Raw genomic sequence first — 16,231 nt, 5'->3', positions numbered from 1 at the left:
TAGGGAGAGGAACATGCACAAGACAGAGGCTGCTGCTCTATTCCACAATCAGTTTCCCAGTAATCCCCATAAAATCTCTCCCACATCCCATGAGTTCCAGCTACTCTCTGGTCAGAAACAAACTTCAGCTCCCTGCATGCCAGAGAGTCACTAAAGCTACCAATGTGACCTAACGGAGGCTGGGTTCCTGCCCTTCCTTCCATCGTGCCAAAATGTGTCTTTCAGAGCAGCTATGGACCACAAGAAAAGGCTGCTTTACTACCAGAGAAGTACCTAAGATAATGCCAAACAGATAGGGAACGGCAGGACCCTGTGACCTCAGAGAGGGGCATATAGGTAAATCACCAGAGCCAGTCACCATAGGAAAGCAGCTGGCAGAGCAGTTTTGAGCACAGCACATCTAGTACTACGGAGCAAGTTTGCTGCAGAAGGTGCACAGTGATTCTCCTGCCCAGAGTCCAGACCACCCTGCAGTTATGCAGTGTGCTGTCTTGCACAGACAGGTATTTTACACAGGTTTGCTCAGCTCCCACCTCAGTAAGTCATTCAAACAGACAAGCCCATAAATTCACATACAAGTTCTTATAAACAAACGTCTCCCTACAGAAAACATACATGTAAGGCCTGAAACACATGCTCCACTTGTGAAGCCCTGGAGTTGCCTGACACATTACTGTTTCCTACAAAGCAGAATCCAGCGCCTCTCTGCAATACAGACAAGGCATGGATTCAATCTGCTGACACTTTGTACAGACTGGGTTAAGTTTTTCTCTCCCTTTACTTCAGTGCACAGTGCTTGTATCTTCAGCTCCGCTAGCTGAGCCATGGGTCAGTAGCTCCCAGTTGATGTTGTTCTCCAGCAGCTCAACAATATTGTCTCCTAGGTTTCTTTTGAGTCTACCTTGAGCCTTTTAACCATGCTCTGCACTTTTGGAGACAGGGAGATTCCTCTTCCTGTAATACTACACTTGCGAGCTGTAAACAAGAGATGCCACAGTGCTTTGGCGATGGTGCAAGCATTATTTGCATATCCCTTCCCTCCAAAAGCAATTAGTAGAAGAGGAAGCCTGCCAGCGTTTCAGATGTATGCTCTTTTGTTTCTCCTGTTTTGATGAGATCCATTTATAACCTGCAATTCATTTATCTAATTCACATTAACAGAAATTAGGGCAAGTCAAGCCTGGCACACTATTAAAGGATGAAGATCATGAAGATAGGAATACTCATACTAGAAATAGATCAAACTTATCTAACAAGGCTCCTTGGCTGGGAGATGGATTAGTGAGACGCTCAACACATCACACTAACATCTATTCATAAAGAGCTGCTGTGCCACAGACATACTGTGTGCCGGTAAGGTTTTGGGTGACTATGACCTGTGTAACTGCAATTGCTGTTTGCATCTCAATGTTGTTACACCAAGTCAGTTCAGGAAGAAGCTCCTCATAACACTTCCACTAGGGATGGAGGTAAATGACCAGTCCTCAGTTGGGATGATAATATATCCTTGTCCATAAAATCTGCTCTCCAGCATAATAGCCCTGGAACATCACCACTTGCCAACAGACTGGAGTTCAGTAGCCCACTATTCCTCATGCATTGCCTGGCAAAGTTTCTCTCATGGCAGCTATGCAGTCACCACTGCTGGACCCACCTGGTAACGTTGCTTAGAACTTTTAATTTGTAGTTATTTGTAAGCTTTTCCAAACTTTAAACTGCTTGGGTTGAAACAGTCCATGCTCAGGGTAGATCCTGAACTCAAAACCAGCCACAGGCTGGAAACTGTCTAGAAATTGCACAGCCGTTTTCAAGGGAGTTGCTAAAAGCAGCTGTTTTTCCTCATTCTAACACTGTCTGAAGGAAGTTTTCATGTTTGTTTGGGGTTTTTTTAAAGCTATTTCCTGCTGTTCAGGGCAGGACTTCACAGCGGGCTGACACACCCCATACACAATCCACCTGCTTCTTCAACAAGCAGGTATTGTGGTTTGGCCAAGGTAAAAAGCATGAAGCTTCCAAAGTGTTTTCCCACATTTACCAAAGCTGAGGAGGTCTCAGAGGATAAACCAAGATCTATTAGCAGTAGCACAGTAGCTCTTAGTAGTTCCTGCTCCCCCCTAGAACGTGGGTACAGGATGCACAATGCTTTCCCCACCCCCTTCACAAGAGCCTGGATGGCACAGCTGGGAGGAAAGACACTAATTTCAAACACAGTATGGGTAAAAGGGATGGGTGCTTCAAAGAACTGGGAATGGCAAGGCAAGGAGACAAGTTTGATAAAGAGCTGATGAAAACTGGCATTATCTTGATAAAGTCTCTGGGATTGCTTGGGCAAATGGGAGAAGGCCAGATCTCAGTTAGCTCAGAAATTCTGGAGGAGGGTAGGAATGAGGCTGCGCAGAGAGCATCCGAGGAGGCCCAGAAGAGAGGAGGACGACTGGCTTAGCAATGAAAGAAGCTCAAGAGGCACAAATCAAGATGACAAGCCAAAAATAGGGAAGACAGCACAGAGGCTTACAAAGCAAGCCCAGCTGAGCTCTGTCCTGTAGTACTGCATTAACTCAGTTCAAAGCAGGATTAAATCAAGTTGGGTCCTTTTCCCCCCCAGTCAGCTTTTACCAACACCCCCAGGTACACACCTGGGAAGAGTCAAGTCAGGATTACAGAGACACTCTTGTGTTAACAGCAAACTATGGTTACACACGCACATGCCAGGACACCCCATGTTAAACACAATTTACTGTTGCACACTAAAGGTTATGGAAAATTAGAAACACACAGAATTAACTTGGTACATGGAGTTGCAAAGCAAATCTGCAGCACCCACACCTTCAGATAACTAGATGTACAAAAGACTAAAGCAGCATTCCCCATATTGCACTGCTTTGCAAGAAGTATTTGTTTTAATTCCAGCATATAAAGGTTATGGGAACACAGAAGATCCTAAGATCCATTCTGGAGAGACCCAACACTTTCAGTTCAAAACACAACATGCAAGTCCCATGAGTGGTCACAGAATGCGCCACAAGGAGCCAGGGCTGAGACTGTCTAAGTCACTTAGAGGACCTGGACATCCATCTCCCTTACAGTGAAAATGGACACTAAGTTTCTAAATCCTTCAGGCATCCTCAGCCTCCCACAGTAGGGATTAATCACATAAAGGCTCCTTCCTCCCTGGTCCTTTTGCACATGACTCAAACAGGGCTGCCATGGGGCAAAACCACCACTCACTTGTCACCAGGCAGAAAGAGGCCACTGAGCACACTGTCCTTCTCCTCGCTCCGACACACGTCGGAGGCCTCCGAGCTCTGGGCACTCTCAATAGCACTGTCCATGTCAGACTCATGGTGAACCTCTTGCTGTGCTAGAGTCATCGCGTCGTCATCAGGGAAGAGCTCCAACTCGCTGTAGGCGCTTTCGCTGTCCAAGTAGGCACAGTCCTGGATTTCACCACTCTGGCAAAAGAAGAATTGGGAGTCAATTCAGATCACCCTTCAAGGCAGTTAAGAGGACACAGGAGAAGCAATAACCCACTCTCTGGATGCCCTGGTAAGCAAGAGTGATACTGAATAAAAACCATATAACAAAAAGGTTGACCTGCTTTACAAAGCCAGTTCCTGCAAGCCCCTAAGGTAGCTTACACCTTCCAGAAGGGCTCAAATACTGACTCTGACTCTTCTATAGGAGAGAGGGACACAACATCCAAGTATAAAATGCAGTCAGCTTTGCCCTAATTTACTATCAAAATGTACTTTAATTAACAAATATCCTCAAAGTTTTATTATAAAAAGAGGAATCCTTTGAAAGAAGATAATAGAAAGTCACTCAGAGTTAGTCCTGTGATTAATATTAACGATTAAACAAAAGCAAGCCAGATAAGTCCAACAGTTTACTCTGCCTTTGAGGATGGGCTTGTAAAAAGAGTTGGCAGGTATTAAAACATTTATGGTAAGTCTTGGTGACAATCAAAGATATAAGAGAGCAGGAAAAAAAAAGCCAAAGCCATCTGTTCCTGCTTCCTGGAACCATGTCTTGATTAAGTGTCACCTAAAATAAGACGTCATTCTCATTACTGCAACTCTTTGCGCTTGCTGTTCGTCCCCTCCCTCCCCTTCTTGACCCATGAACACTCACAATAGCCAAGACAAGCTGTTTTCTATTTGCTTGTCCCTCAGGGACAAATAAAAATTCTTAATTGAAAAAACAAAGCCTAAGATTTTACTCTGTCCTTTGATACGCAGCAACACAATACTGCTTTGACAATTCCCATCCAGCGTGACACAATAACTCATGACTCCAGAACAAGTCCTGCAAACGCTCTGACTCAGAGCTCCACTCCAAAGCTCACCTGCAAGCTCCACGGGCAGCTTTACCACTGAACTACTGCCAGCATGTTAAGACAATCATGCATTTAAGGCTTACTTTACTGGTAATGAAGCATTTCATTCACGGATACACCTCGTATTTAGGCCCAACTGTCATCCTGCCCAGCTCCTTCCCCAGGAATCCCAAGGCACCTGGCAGTCTGGCATCATCGCAAGCACCAGCTGCCCTTCTGGCAAGCACATTCACTGGGACACTGTTAGAGTGGCACCGCTTGCAGCAGCACGGCTTCCAGTCAACTCCTGTAGCCTTTCGACACTCCTATGCTAGAGCCACAGATGCTTAAATCCCCTTTTGCAGAACTAGTGATGTTCTACGCTGATGACACCAATTCTTCTCAGTGCCTTTTTCACCTCAACATGAGAAGAGTCACCCAGAAGCTGCAGCTTTTTAAGATTTGCAAAAACTGCTATTAGAATTGCAGGTCTCGCCTTCCACTTTTTCCTGAAATAACAATTTATATGACTGTGAAAACTCCTAGCATATAGAGGTTTAAGAAATTCAAAACAACCCCACCTGCTCAAACCTAGTTAACTAATGAACACCCGAGCAGTCAAAAGGACAGCTTTACCTGCAGTGTTTGAATCTCTAGGTACATACTCAGAGCAGGTATCTGGAGGCTTTTCTACAAATAGACAGCACAAGCAGTAAGACCTTTTTAGTAGGTGCCAAAAAAGTAACGATTGTTAAGAGCAATTAAGATGTTTCAGAAGTATCCAGGAGTGTTTGTTTATCTAACTTTCCCCGGTTTCCTCCTGCACACTAAGCCCCACAGGCACAGAGCTCCTGTTTCTCTTAAAAAGTTTAATTCAATAAAGCCCTGACTGCTGTTATGGAATTGTACCAGTTGGTAAGTCTGATCCATGAGGGAAAGAGAGGGGCACAGAGCACACAGTGGATCCCTGAAGCAGGAGTTTGCAAATCGAAGGAGGAAAGGAAGAAACAGCTCTTACCCAGCCCTACCTCCCAATTAGCACATCTTTTTCAGAGATCTTGGAGAAGTCTCTGCTTAAGCAAGTTTTTACAGCAGGAAAATCTCACTGGTATTAAAGAAATTAAAGCAAGAAAGTAAAGGTCAAGAAGATCATGAAAGACTCCCTTTTTGTTCCCTGTAGGTAACACTGCACATTTGCTTTTTCTAATAATAGCAGCCTAGATGCTTTTTTAAAAAAAGTCCATTAGCAATTAAACGTGCAGTGTCATCTCTAAAGGTTGAGGGCTCACTTTCCTGTCACTTTCTGGCAATCTAACCTTCACATATTTACTTGTATTAGAGTACTGATCTATAGCTACAGCACAGACTGCACTTCATGGATACCAGTCAATACCATGTAAGTCTTTTTTGAAGTGTAATTGCTCTGCTCCTAAACTTTCACTTCTAAGCCCCATGAAAAAGAAAAAAAAAAAAAAAAAAAAGAGAGAAGAAAAGAAATGAGCTTTTGGAGGCAATGACCCATCATAAGCCTGAACACCTGCTTTACAGCTTCTGAAATGCCTCACTGCAAGACTTGGAACTCCTCCTGGAACTGGTCCTCCCTTCTGCTGATCCCACCCTCAAGCTGTGGGGAGTTCAGGGACTGATGGGTACTGGATAAATGAAGAGCATGGGCCAGCCAAGCTCCTCTGAGGAGCTCCCCCTCAGCTGCCCTCTGCTGCTTCCTCACAGCAGGGAAAGTGGACGTCACGCAGCACACCACATCCCAGGCTGCCAGCCTCCCTCTTCTCTGCAAATTTGGCACCTACCCCGCAGAACTGCACAAAGTGGACGTTTAGGAAGCATGTCTCGGCTGCTCTTCTGAGCACCTGGCAGCCAAACCACACACTGAAGACCCCAGCCCTTTCAAAGCAAGCAGCACGACGAACAGTCCTGCCAGGGAGGCTCAGCTCCAGCAGCTGCATCAGCTGCTTATTCATGCTTTTAAGTGCTCAAGGTCCACTTACAATCAGTAGTAAAGATCACTGTTTTCAGCAAGATGTACAGAAACCAGGACCAGTGAGGCACTGTACTGAAGCCTGCATGACTGTTTTCCGTGTGTAGGAACTACATGCTTACCTATCAAGTTTAGGGGTGGGGAATCACTACAGCAATGCAGTGTTTCCAGGCACAATAATACAACACTGTAAAGCACGGGACCTGGATAACACCACTGAGGTGTCTCTTCAGCTCCCTCGGTGAAACTGGTCTTCACTGCAACTGTCACAATTACACATTTAATGAAAAATTTTCCTTCTGTGGCCTAAATAACCAGCAGAAGAAAACAGATAAAGCACCTTTAAAACAACTAAAACAGGTTAAGAAAACTACTACAAGAAGTCAGATTTGGGGCACGTCATTAGTAAACAATATACAGGCATCCACACCTTACTGACTAAAACTGTAAGATATTTGAAGCTGTAATTGTTCAGTGATCACAGTTTCTCACAGGACCATACTTTCAAGGATGCCATCTAGCACATGCTTATAGACCACACCTAAGGAAATTAAACTCCTTAAAAAAAAAAAAAAAAAAAAAAGACAAAGAAAAGGCTGATTGCTCAGCTTAACCTCTCAAATTATTCCTTCACAGTTTAGGTATTTACAGTACTTCATGTACCAAATTAAAGGTTGTCAAGAACAAGTGTTATTCAGGTAGCCTTAAAAGAGCTAACTTGAGTTTAAACTATGTTAAAGATTAGGAGACACTGCTGTTCTGAGTCACTTGTTTCCAGTGTACCTGCCATTAGCCGAAACCAGTAAGAGAGAGAGGTTCTGACGACCTGAATATGAATCACTGTTTCTCATTCTCCTAGGCAGTTCCCTCCTTTGTTGGCTGAGTCAAAAGAGATGAAGTTGCTGCTTATGATCTTGGAAGATTCACATAAAAAATGAACTCTAAAGTGCCACCAACACAACATAGCTGTGGGTAGCTTTAAAGCAGTAAGTACTTTGCACTTTATATAATCGGATGCTCAGGATAACTCCAAGTGCTTCTCAGGCAGTTGGCCAGACACTTGTATAGCAACTGTTGAATATTCAGCAACAGTTTGCACTATAGAAGCACCTGCTGCCCAAAGATCCAAGGCCACTTCACAGAAACTAATGAATTCCCTTCCTCGAAAGAGGCAATTGTGTGGCTGTATTGAAGCCAGATGAGTAAGCACAGCCTGCCTTTGCACAGCCATCCCAAACAGAAGCAGAAGCCAGCAATTCCCATGGATTCCTTCTGATCCTTGTGGGGCAGGAAAGTGGCGTCAGCATTAGGTGGGTATGGGAGTACAGCTCTGCCTTGCCCTGCAGTGACCCAACTGGGCTTTCCCAGGTCGGAAGCAATCCCTAAAATATGCACATAAAGCAGCTGAAAGCTGGTAACTCGGCTGACAGACAGGCTCCATGGCATGCCTACATCAATACATCCATGCTGAAGAGCAAGCCTAGCTAAAATTCACTTCTACCACAGCCAAGTCACCAGCACCCCTGACATTTAGACAGTCATCCAGTATTCCAGAGGAGACAGGGAAGAAAAGAGGATCCGAGTCTCCCACCACTGGGCAATTTAATTAGCAAGAGCTGGAACCATCACACACGACCAGAAACAAGAAATGCCACATGCATGTCAGCTGTGGCACTTCCCTCACCAGGATCATGCCCCCAACCTGCACCTATCTACAAGCTGAATCTGCTAGCTGTGGGACAGATGCAAGTCTGTGGCCTTGAACCCTCCCCATCCAGTTTCTTCCCAGCAAAAGTACAGGAAAAGTCACCTCACCACAACTGGAAGGGAAGAGGTGTCATGTGGAGGTGTGCCAGGCTTGGCAGCCTCAGATGAAATGTTACTTACTGTTGTACATCCACCATAGAGAAAATCCAGGCACTCTCATCTTTATTTAAGCAGCCACTGCATTGGAAAGCAACTATTCTCTTAATTACTGGGTAACAAAGAAGGGTGTGAAGCATTTCTCACCAATGTGTTTTAGAAACATGCCACTCCTCTACAAATGTTTACTTATTTACACCAAGTGGGCGATGAACTCTTTTTAAAGCACAGATTCTCCCCCAACATATTTCCTTTCATTTTCAGTTGTCAGGCAGAGGTGGGGGAGATGCTGATCTACCCTTTGATCTGACAGGAGAAACTACGTGAGAGGAAAATGCAGAAGCACTAAGTGAGACCATGCTTCTGCATCTGTGTCCACCAGGAAGCTGAGCAAGCGACTGCCGGCTCTCACCCACGCAGCTGTGGCCGAGCACAAGGCAGAGCTGGGGCTGCGGCTTGCAGGTAGGTTGATGGGGGAGGGACGAAGTCATAGAAACTGCTTCCATCTCCTGCTGCAGCATGGAAGAACACCAAGTCTCCCCACATAGCTGGGAGTTTAAAATCTCCCAGAGTTCAAGATCAGTGTGCAGAGCATGGTTATTTTACTAAGCTGTTCAAATAAGAAGCTATTTTAGGGCCACGAGTTAGTTTGTTCAATGCAATAGCTTCCTCTGACCGTTTAGTTACTCAAATCTCATATTTGAAGCTCAGTTTAAGGGAAAGGTTCACATACTGCTGCTGTGGGTATTGGAAGGGACTTCTAGGGGCAAGTTTATTCCTAAAATCCAAATCTAGGAAGGACCGAGTGCTGGACAGCATCCTAGGGAGTGGGTGAGGAGTCCTCAGACAGAGGGCAAGCTCTGCCTGTGCTGCAGCGAACTGCCAGCCTCCGTTTCCTTCACAGGGTAACATCTGTATCTCATACAATCATGCAATTCAAGGACAACAGGTTTTGACTGAAAGACCAAGCTTCAGCTTCTGGGCTGTTCATGCTGAACCACACGAGCAGAGGGCACAGAGGTTCTGAAAGGCTGCTTTGTGCTCTGGTTAGGAAGTTCAAACTGACGTGCCTTTTCCAAGGCAGAGGAGAAAGGCAGCGTGCAGCCTGGAGCCAGCCAGGGAACGGCAGGAGTCAGGAGTGTTTACACTCTGCTACCTGTCACTTTAATTGGCCATAATAGACATGCCAGACCTCATCATGCACAGGGTCTAGATCCAAGCACTCCTTTTCACAGGTCATTGCTTATGCTCTGAAAGTTTTAACATTAAAAGACTTTAGCAGACTGCTAATTTGATCCTCTAAAGAAAGTTAAAAGAAAAAATAAAAAGCTCTTTCCTGTTACTTTGAAGTTGTGTCCCATCACTCCCTGGGCTGCTTCCCACTACTGGACTATCATACTCTCATCAGCCATCACTGGAGGCTCAAAGCAAGGAACATTCCTTTGCAGAAGGAAAAAATATCCTAGTCCGCAGTGTCAGGAACAAGAGTATATTCCCTTCACTGGTACCACGGTCCTTCCCATGGAGTGAACTGCTGGGACAGCCCACAGCAGGTACCCACTCGCCTGCCGCCCCTCCTCCAGGCCAGGGCACCCAGGCCAGGCAGCTGTATGTTGAAATGAGCTGGGTCAACTCGGCATCGCCTTTGCAGCATGCATAGGGGAGCTGCAGCCCTTGGTTTAAACAAGCTGGTATACAACTGAAAAAAAATGATTCATGATATTTGCCTAAAAAGATCTGCACAGCAGATAATAAATGTGACATGATAAACCCTCTTGAGAAGCCTTTGCCTTGAGATGAGACAATCTCTATTTTTAAAGTCAGAACAGCAGTAACAGGGAGGGAGGACAGAAAATGTCAAACTCTTACCAGGGATCGGTTCCTGGGACTGACGCTCAGGCCTGCCCTGTTAAACCTGCCCCTCTGAGCAATGGGGCCAGTGAAGGTAACTCTAGTACAGCACGGGCAATAGCCATTACCACGATGTTGGCATGGATAGTTGGTGATAAAATTATGAAGACTGCTGTGCCCTGGACGCCATATGGCCAACCGCAGGCCAGATGTCACAACGTTCCTTGCACACAGGAAACACGGCGCTGCAGTTCACAGTTAAAGGCCTTCTAAAGACACCCCAGTATAGACCAGCCTTAAGGGTCAGAGGTAAGGTCAGATTATGTCATTTTGAGGCAATACTACAAGTGAACATCTAAACCATGTCAATGAGAGCTGGAGGCTACTTGCAAAGAAATGTCTTTACTTTAAGCCTAAAGCACAGTCCAGCACTTGCTTCTCAGTTCAGCTCCTTAATTAACCAGGTCTGTAAATTACAAGATGCTCTTTGCAACTAGTATTTGCTGCTCAGGAGACAGCTGAGCTCACATGCTAACTTGTTTTCCTTGACAAGCCTCAAGGTCACCCAGTTGGGTACTCAGTAAATAGCAAAAAACTTGCATCATACTTGCCCGCGGGTTCTGCAGGCACATGGCTGAAGAGCTCCTTGAGCAGATTTGGTGCTGCTGGGCAAGGAAGAGGGTACTCCTGGTACCTCCAGGAGTACCATTAGGCACAAACAGCGTGAAGAACAGGAAGAAGCTGTCCCAGGCAGGAACAGTCCTGCCTATGGCTAAGCTAATTATTTACAGTGGCCCTGGTCAAACCCCCTTCCCCCAAAGAATTTGGAAACTATAACATTTTCTTTTCTATACTGCTGCAAGTTTGGCCTCCAGCAAACACAAGGAAATAAAGACATTTAAAGAAAAACAAAGAAAACAAGATTTTTGCCTCACAAATCATAGTTCTGTCTTCCCGCCCACCCAGGTTAGATTACACTGCAGTCTCCAGAGGGGAGGAATGATTAGGGAATGGGAGCAGTTTCAGACCCCAAGAGGTAGAGAAACATCTCGAGTTTCCCCAGCACAGTAAGAAATCCAGCCATGCTTGATGATGAGTAGTTTACGTTGGCAAGCAGAGGGAAAGCATTAAGGATGTGGCTTTGCCCTAGTTTATACGGAAACACTTCCCAGAGCTCATTGGTCAGTCTGAATGCAGACAAGCCTAAAAACTAATTTACTTCATGTTTAAGAAATACTAAAGTAGCTCTGAAGAGCTCTTCATTAGGAGGAGGAAGGAGCTCAAGGACCTTGGCTGCTCTTCAGCTGCTAGCAGGGCAAACCACAGGTTAAGGTTTCTCTGCTGCAGGAATAACTGGAATTGCAGCCTTTATCCAGCAAAGTTTGCAAGCACTGATTTTTAAAAAATTTCATTCTCCCCATCTATTTATAAAAGGCATTTTTTTTTATTTTTGAAGAAAGGCTCTCATATACCTGCTATTTTATTTTCTTACAATGAAGTGAACACACTTAATTGTAGAAGTGCTGCCAAGCACATCATAGCACTTACATGACAAACGCAAATTAACAACCCAGTGATCATAAACTCTGGCAGAGTCAACAAGCTGTGTTTTTTCACTTATATGGTAAAATAGAAAACATGGCTTATTTTAGAGTTTACAGCTATGTGTGGGCAGGAGATGTTTCTACCCTTGAACCTGCACAGACAAAACAGAAGGGACCAAGCAGAAATCTGTTATAACATTAGTTTGCACACTAAAAACAAGATTTAAAGCAGACCCAGAGACCCCTACTACTAACCAGCAGTATAAGCTGCAACACAGTGCCCAAAGCACCATTTTATGCTGTCAGGAAGCACTTACAGAGCCTGTCTTATATTTGGTGCAGTGATCAACCTAAATGACTATAGAAAGAACAAAAGGACTTACATTATTACACTGCAATTCAGAATTTAAGAGGTCAGCTACCCAAACATGGTAGGCATTTTTGAATATTAATGTTTGGATAATAGTTACTTCAGCAGCAATCCATGAGTAGCTTTATAACCATTTAAATTATTTCACTAGGACACTGTATTGAAAGGACTGGAAGAATTAAGGTCAAGGTATGCTCAACACATGTAACAGGATTGGTTAATCAATAACTGCAGCAAAGCTACTCCATTCCCCTTGCTATTTTCGCACAGAAAGCGTTTTGGTTTGCAGCCTTTACACATGGCTAAGATCCCCCAATCACCACGGCATTAAGAGCCCTGACAAGGCAACCCCAGCTGAGAAACATCTGCATGTCAGGTGGCTTCTGGGAGACTTGCTGCTGTTTGCAGTAATTCTTCAAATAACAAAGTTAAAAGAAGCCCATTAAAAGAGGTTTAAAACTGTTTGAAGGCTACCACATCTAGCATTGGGAACAGCTCAAGCTCCTCTCAGTTTGGACAGACGCTGCCAAACAGCCAGTAGAAATGCCACTATCTCCTTCTGTACCCAGCTGTGTGAATAACATTCCACACTACTGCACATATCTGGTGGTGATGCCATGTTATTCCCCCCTTCCCAAATTTCAGAAGGGCCACTGGCAGAAAAATCACTCGGATTGCCAACAAGTTCACACTTCACTTCTTGCTGAGAACCAAGAAACAATTAGGGATGGGAAATCCAGTCCCACCACTGGGGAGCAACCCCGCATTCAGCACACCATCTGACTGGAGTGAGACTATTTTGAATGGGAGCACCTGTGTAGCATATCAAAAAGTGCTGAAAGAATCACAAATTATACTGGTATAAGGGCTTGAATACAGGTACCATGAAGCCCACGTTCAGGGACCCTATTCTGAACCTATTTCAGAAGTGTTCTCTCATCCGTCCCTCTTCCTTAACATAAGTAGTTAAATCAGCCAAATAACATGAGGATAAATTGTTATCTGTGCCCCCAAAGCCACTAACCTTACGCATCTGCCAGAACAAATGAAGATTATTGCTACTAGCAAAGCAGCAACATTATCTGCCACCCAAAAATCAGCACTAGAATGGCACAGAGCGAGGACGGTGTTTGCCTGCCCCAGGGTCTCTGTCATGGGTCACTTCTGTGCAACAGAAAAGCACAATTGCCTGTCTCCATTTCAGAGACACAACCGACTCCAGACCAAGAACTGTTAACATCTCCCACCGCTGAAAGCTGCAGAGGGAGATCTCTGCTGTGAACTGCTTTCTTATGCTGCCAAGCACATATAACACAGGCCCAACTCTGTGCAGTTCATCAGAGGCAGGACCGCTTCACCGACTGCTTTAGGGCCACACAGGTCCCGCATGAGGGCTACGTACAAGATCTGTAGTTACAGAACAGACTGTCGTGACAGCCACATACTAACCGCAAATCATTTTTTCCTGGCTATGTCACCAGCATCCCAGAGCCAGCAAATGCATTCAGAACCACAGTTGGGTATTAAAAACATTCAACAATAAGTAATGGCAATCCAAACACAGCACCAGTGCCACAGAAAATAATTACAGAACAAGCCTGTGGCTTGTATTCACCCTTAAAAAGTACTCTTTTCCCCTCTTCCCCTTTTAAAGATTTAAAGCCCAGATCTCAGGCATGTCCAGGTGACAGACCTGAGGGCTGCATGAGGCTCAGCTATGCAGGAAGACACCCCCTTCTTCCCCGACACCCCCGTTTCACCACGCATGGCTGCCAACACGGCTGCATAGGGTTTTGCACTGTCCCCATATAAGAGTATTGCCAGAGCTCTCCAGGAGCTGCTCGCTTCTTCAATTCCACAGCCAGTCCAGCCTTTCAGCCTACACGACTCCGGAGTGACAAAGCCCTCCCTAGGCAAACAAGGAAAAAAAAAAACCCAAACCAACCCAGCACGGTTTCGCTATACCTATTTCCTGAATTTCAAAACGCTCCGGTGCAATCATGAAAACACAGAAAGGTCACAGAGATGCTCTTCCCGCTCCTCGACCCCCACAGACCCTCGCCTGGGTGGCGAGGAGCAGGTGGAGCGGAGCAGCCCCACGGATCCCCCTTCTTCCCTCACGGCGGATCCCCCTTCCCTCACGCCGGGGCTGTGGCGTGGAAACCCCCAACACCGCCGCCAAGTTGCTCCTCACCCCACACGACGATACGGACCACCTCCCGCCTTCTGCTCCCGGGCTGCCCGTACCTGGCCCGGCGCCGGGAGGCCGGTCCCGTCCCCACACCCCGTTCCCGCCCACAGAGGGGGCGGGCAACAGTTGGCGGCGCGCGCGGGCCCGCCCCGCCGTTGCTAAGCGACGCGGGGGGTCCGGGGGTAGGCGCTCGGTACCGGGGTTCCGTGACGCTACAGCGCGGGGTTTGCAGGGGGGGGTGTCCGGACTTCCCCTGGGTGTAGGGTGGGCGGACACGGACACAAACGTCCCGGTCGCACGCGGGGGTGAGTCGGGGGTTGGGGGTTGTTGTTCGCGGTTGGTTCCTCCTGTGAGTTGGTGTGAGTGACGCTTCCCCGACCCCGCCGGTGGTTTTAGTCGCAATTCTTCAGTTTTGGTCAAAATTATCCGTGACAACTGGGAAAAAAGGAAACTGCGTGGGTTTCCTGAGAAATGAAATGTGGCTTAATACCCGGGTAATTATATATATTTTTATATATACACACACATATATATACACTCACACATATATATTTACATCTCTCTCTATATATCTGTGCTCAAACCCAAGGCAGCCAGAGCGGTGGGAAGGAGGTCACTGAGCAGACCTGGGTGAGGGCAGGTACAGCATCGCCTCCGCCCGGGCAGGGCACCCACCAGCCTCTCCTCGCTGGTGTCCACCAGCCCCTTCCTGCGGGCGGTGAGTCTGCAAGGAACACATCTGACATGCCAACGGAGGAATTTTTACAGACCAATGTCGGGTTTCCAACGCCTTATAAAGTGAAGGGGCTGTCGCGGCAGACAGGCCACCCCCGGGCAGTGGGGATGTCAGGTCCCCAGATAGGGACAGTGTCTGGGGACACCAGGGTTCACCGGGGCTGACCTTGCCTGCCTGGTGTGCTCTCATTCCTACAACTGGGTGATGATAAAACGCATGTATGGCCTTCCTGTGATGGTGGTGCCACTCTAAAACACCCTCAGTGTGCTACAAAGCAAACCAGATCCTGTTAGGAAGTGATGTCTGTTTTGTCCTTGATTTTAATCCCTTTAGTTACAAGATAAAGAAAAGCAAAACAAAAAGGCTGAGAACATTCACACTGACTTAGTTATTTTAAATTCACTTCACTTCTTAGAAGTTGTGTAACTTCCTTTTTTGCAATGCTTCATAAGAATTGTGTTTACTGTGCTGTCTGTGCTAATAAAAAATTAAAGAAATGAAATCTGTTTCTGTGGCTTTGCAGCAGAGGACTCAAAGGCAGAGGGTGGTATTCAAACAAACATTTCCTGCAAAACTCCTTTCCCTGCCCTTACCGACTGTCACAGTTTTCACTGGAGTGTTACACACAGAAGGAAACACCGTCTGCGGGATTTAGCCAGCAGACCAGCACCTCTCTAACAGATAAAACAGCAAAGTTAAAACGAGTATTATAGTAGAGATGTTAAGAACATAAGCCCAACTGTTGGGTACACCTGCTGCATGTATTACTCAGTATGCTGCCCAGGACATTGCCATTTATTACACAGTAATAATTGAGAAGGCATAAATGTCTCATTGATAGAAGCATTCCTCAGTAAAGGTCCTAGAAAATGTACAAGTTTTAGACAATCGCTTCTTATTAAGGAATGACTATATAAAAACTTTATTAAGTAATAACCATAGCTATAATACAGGTCCATTTCCCACTTCATTAAAGCTAAGCCTGATTAAGTGGAGATTGTTACAGGCTGGCTTTGATCTCCATTGAGACAAAACGCTTGTTTTTTACACATTTCACGGTAAAGTGGTAATTTTCTGTTTAATAAGACTTATGATTTGTTTCCTACAAAGGGAAAAGCCAAGCACGCTGTCACGGCTGGGGGAGGGCAGGTGGCCATCACTGCCGTCTCTTGGAAGAATGAGAATTATATCTGGAGTGACACAGACCTTTAACTGCTTCATGCCTAAGAGCAGCGAGGGTGAGGAGGAAAAGCTGCATGTCTGCAGATTCCACTTAGTAAGACTGGCAGCTGCAACTCAAATCAGTGCCATAGAAGGAGATATTGCACGATATGTTTTTTCCATCTGAGATTGGAGGTCTATTGT

The 16,231-nt window shown here is 45.9% G+C and overlaps 1 protein-coding gene across 5 annotated transcripts in view; it reads right to left on the bottom strand.

The window, feature by feature from the left end:
- The window catches only part of RAB11FIP4 (RAB11 family interacting protein 4), a 128,055-nt gene that overhangs the window by 16,707 nt on the left and 95,117 nt on the right, over positions 1-16,231 (bottom strand). For 3 of the 5 annotated variants that reach the window (XM_074889135.1, XM_074889136.1, XM_074889137.1), the window contains exon 4: positions 3,229-3,452. The exons of 1 other annotated variant lie outside the window; for it this stretch is intronic. In XM_074889135.1, the coding sequence (XP_074745236.1) occupies positions 3,229-3,452 (224 nt within the window). Of the gene's footprint in view, positions 1-3,228; positions 3,453-14,133; positions 14,167-16,231 lie in introns of those variants that run through there. One more of the 5 variants, XM_074889138.1, reaches the window with a different exon arrangement.

The sequence above is a fragment of the Strix uralensis genome, chromosome 19, assembly GCF_047716275.1.
Source record: "Strix uralensis isolate ZFMK-TIS-50842 chromosome 19, bStrUra1, whole genome shotgun sequence".
NCBI lineage: Eukaryota > Metazoa > Chordata > Aves > Strigiformes > Strigidae > Strix > Strix uralensis.
This window is presented reverse-complemented; position numbering and strand designations above follow the sequence as displayed.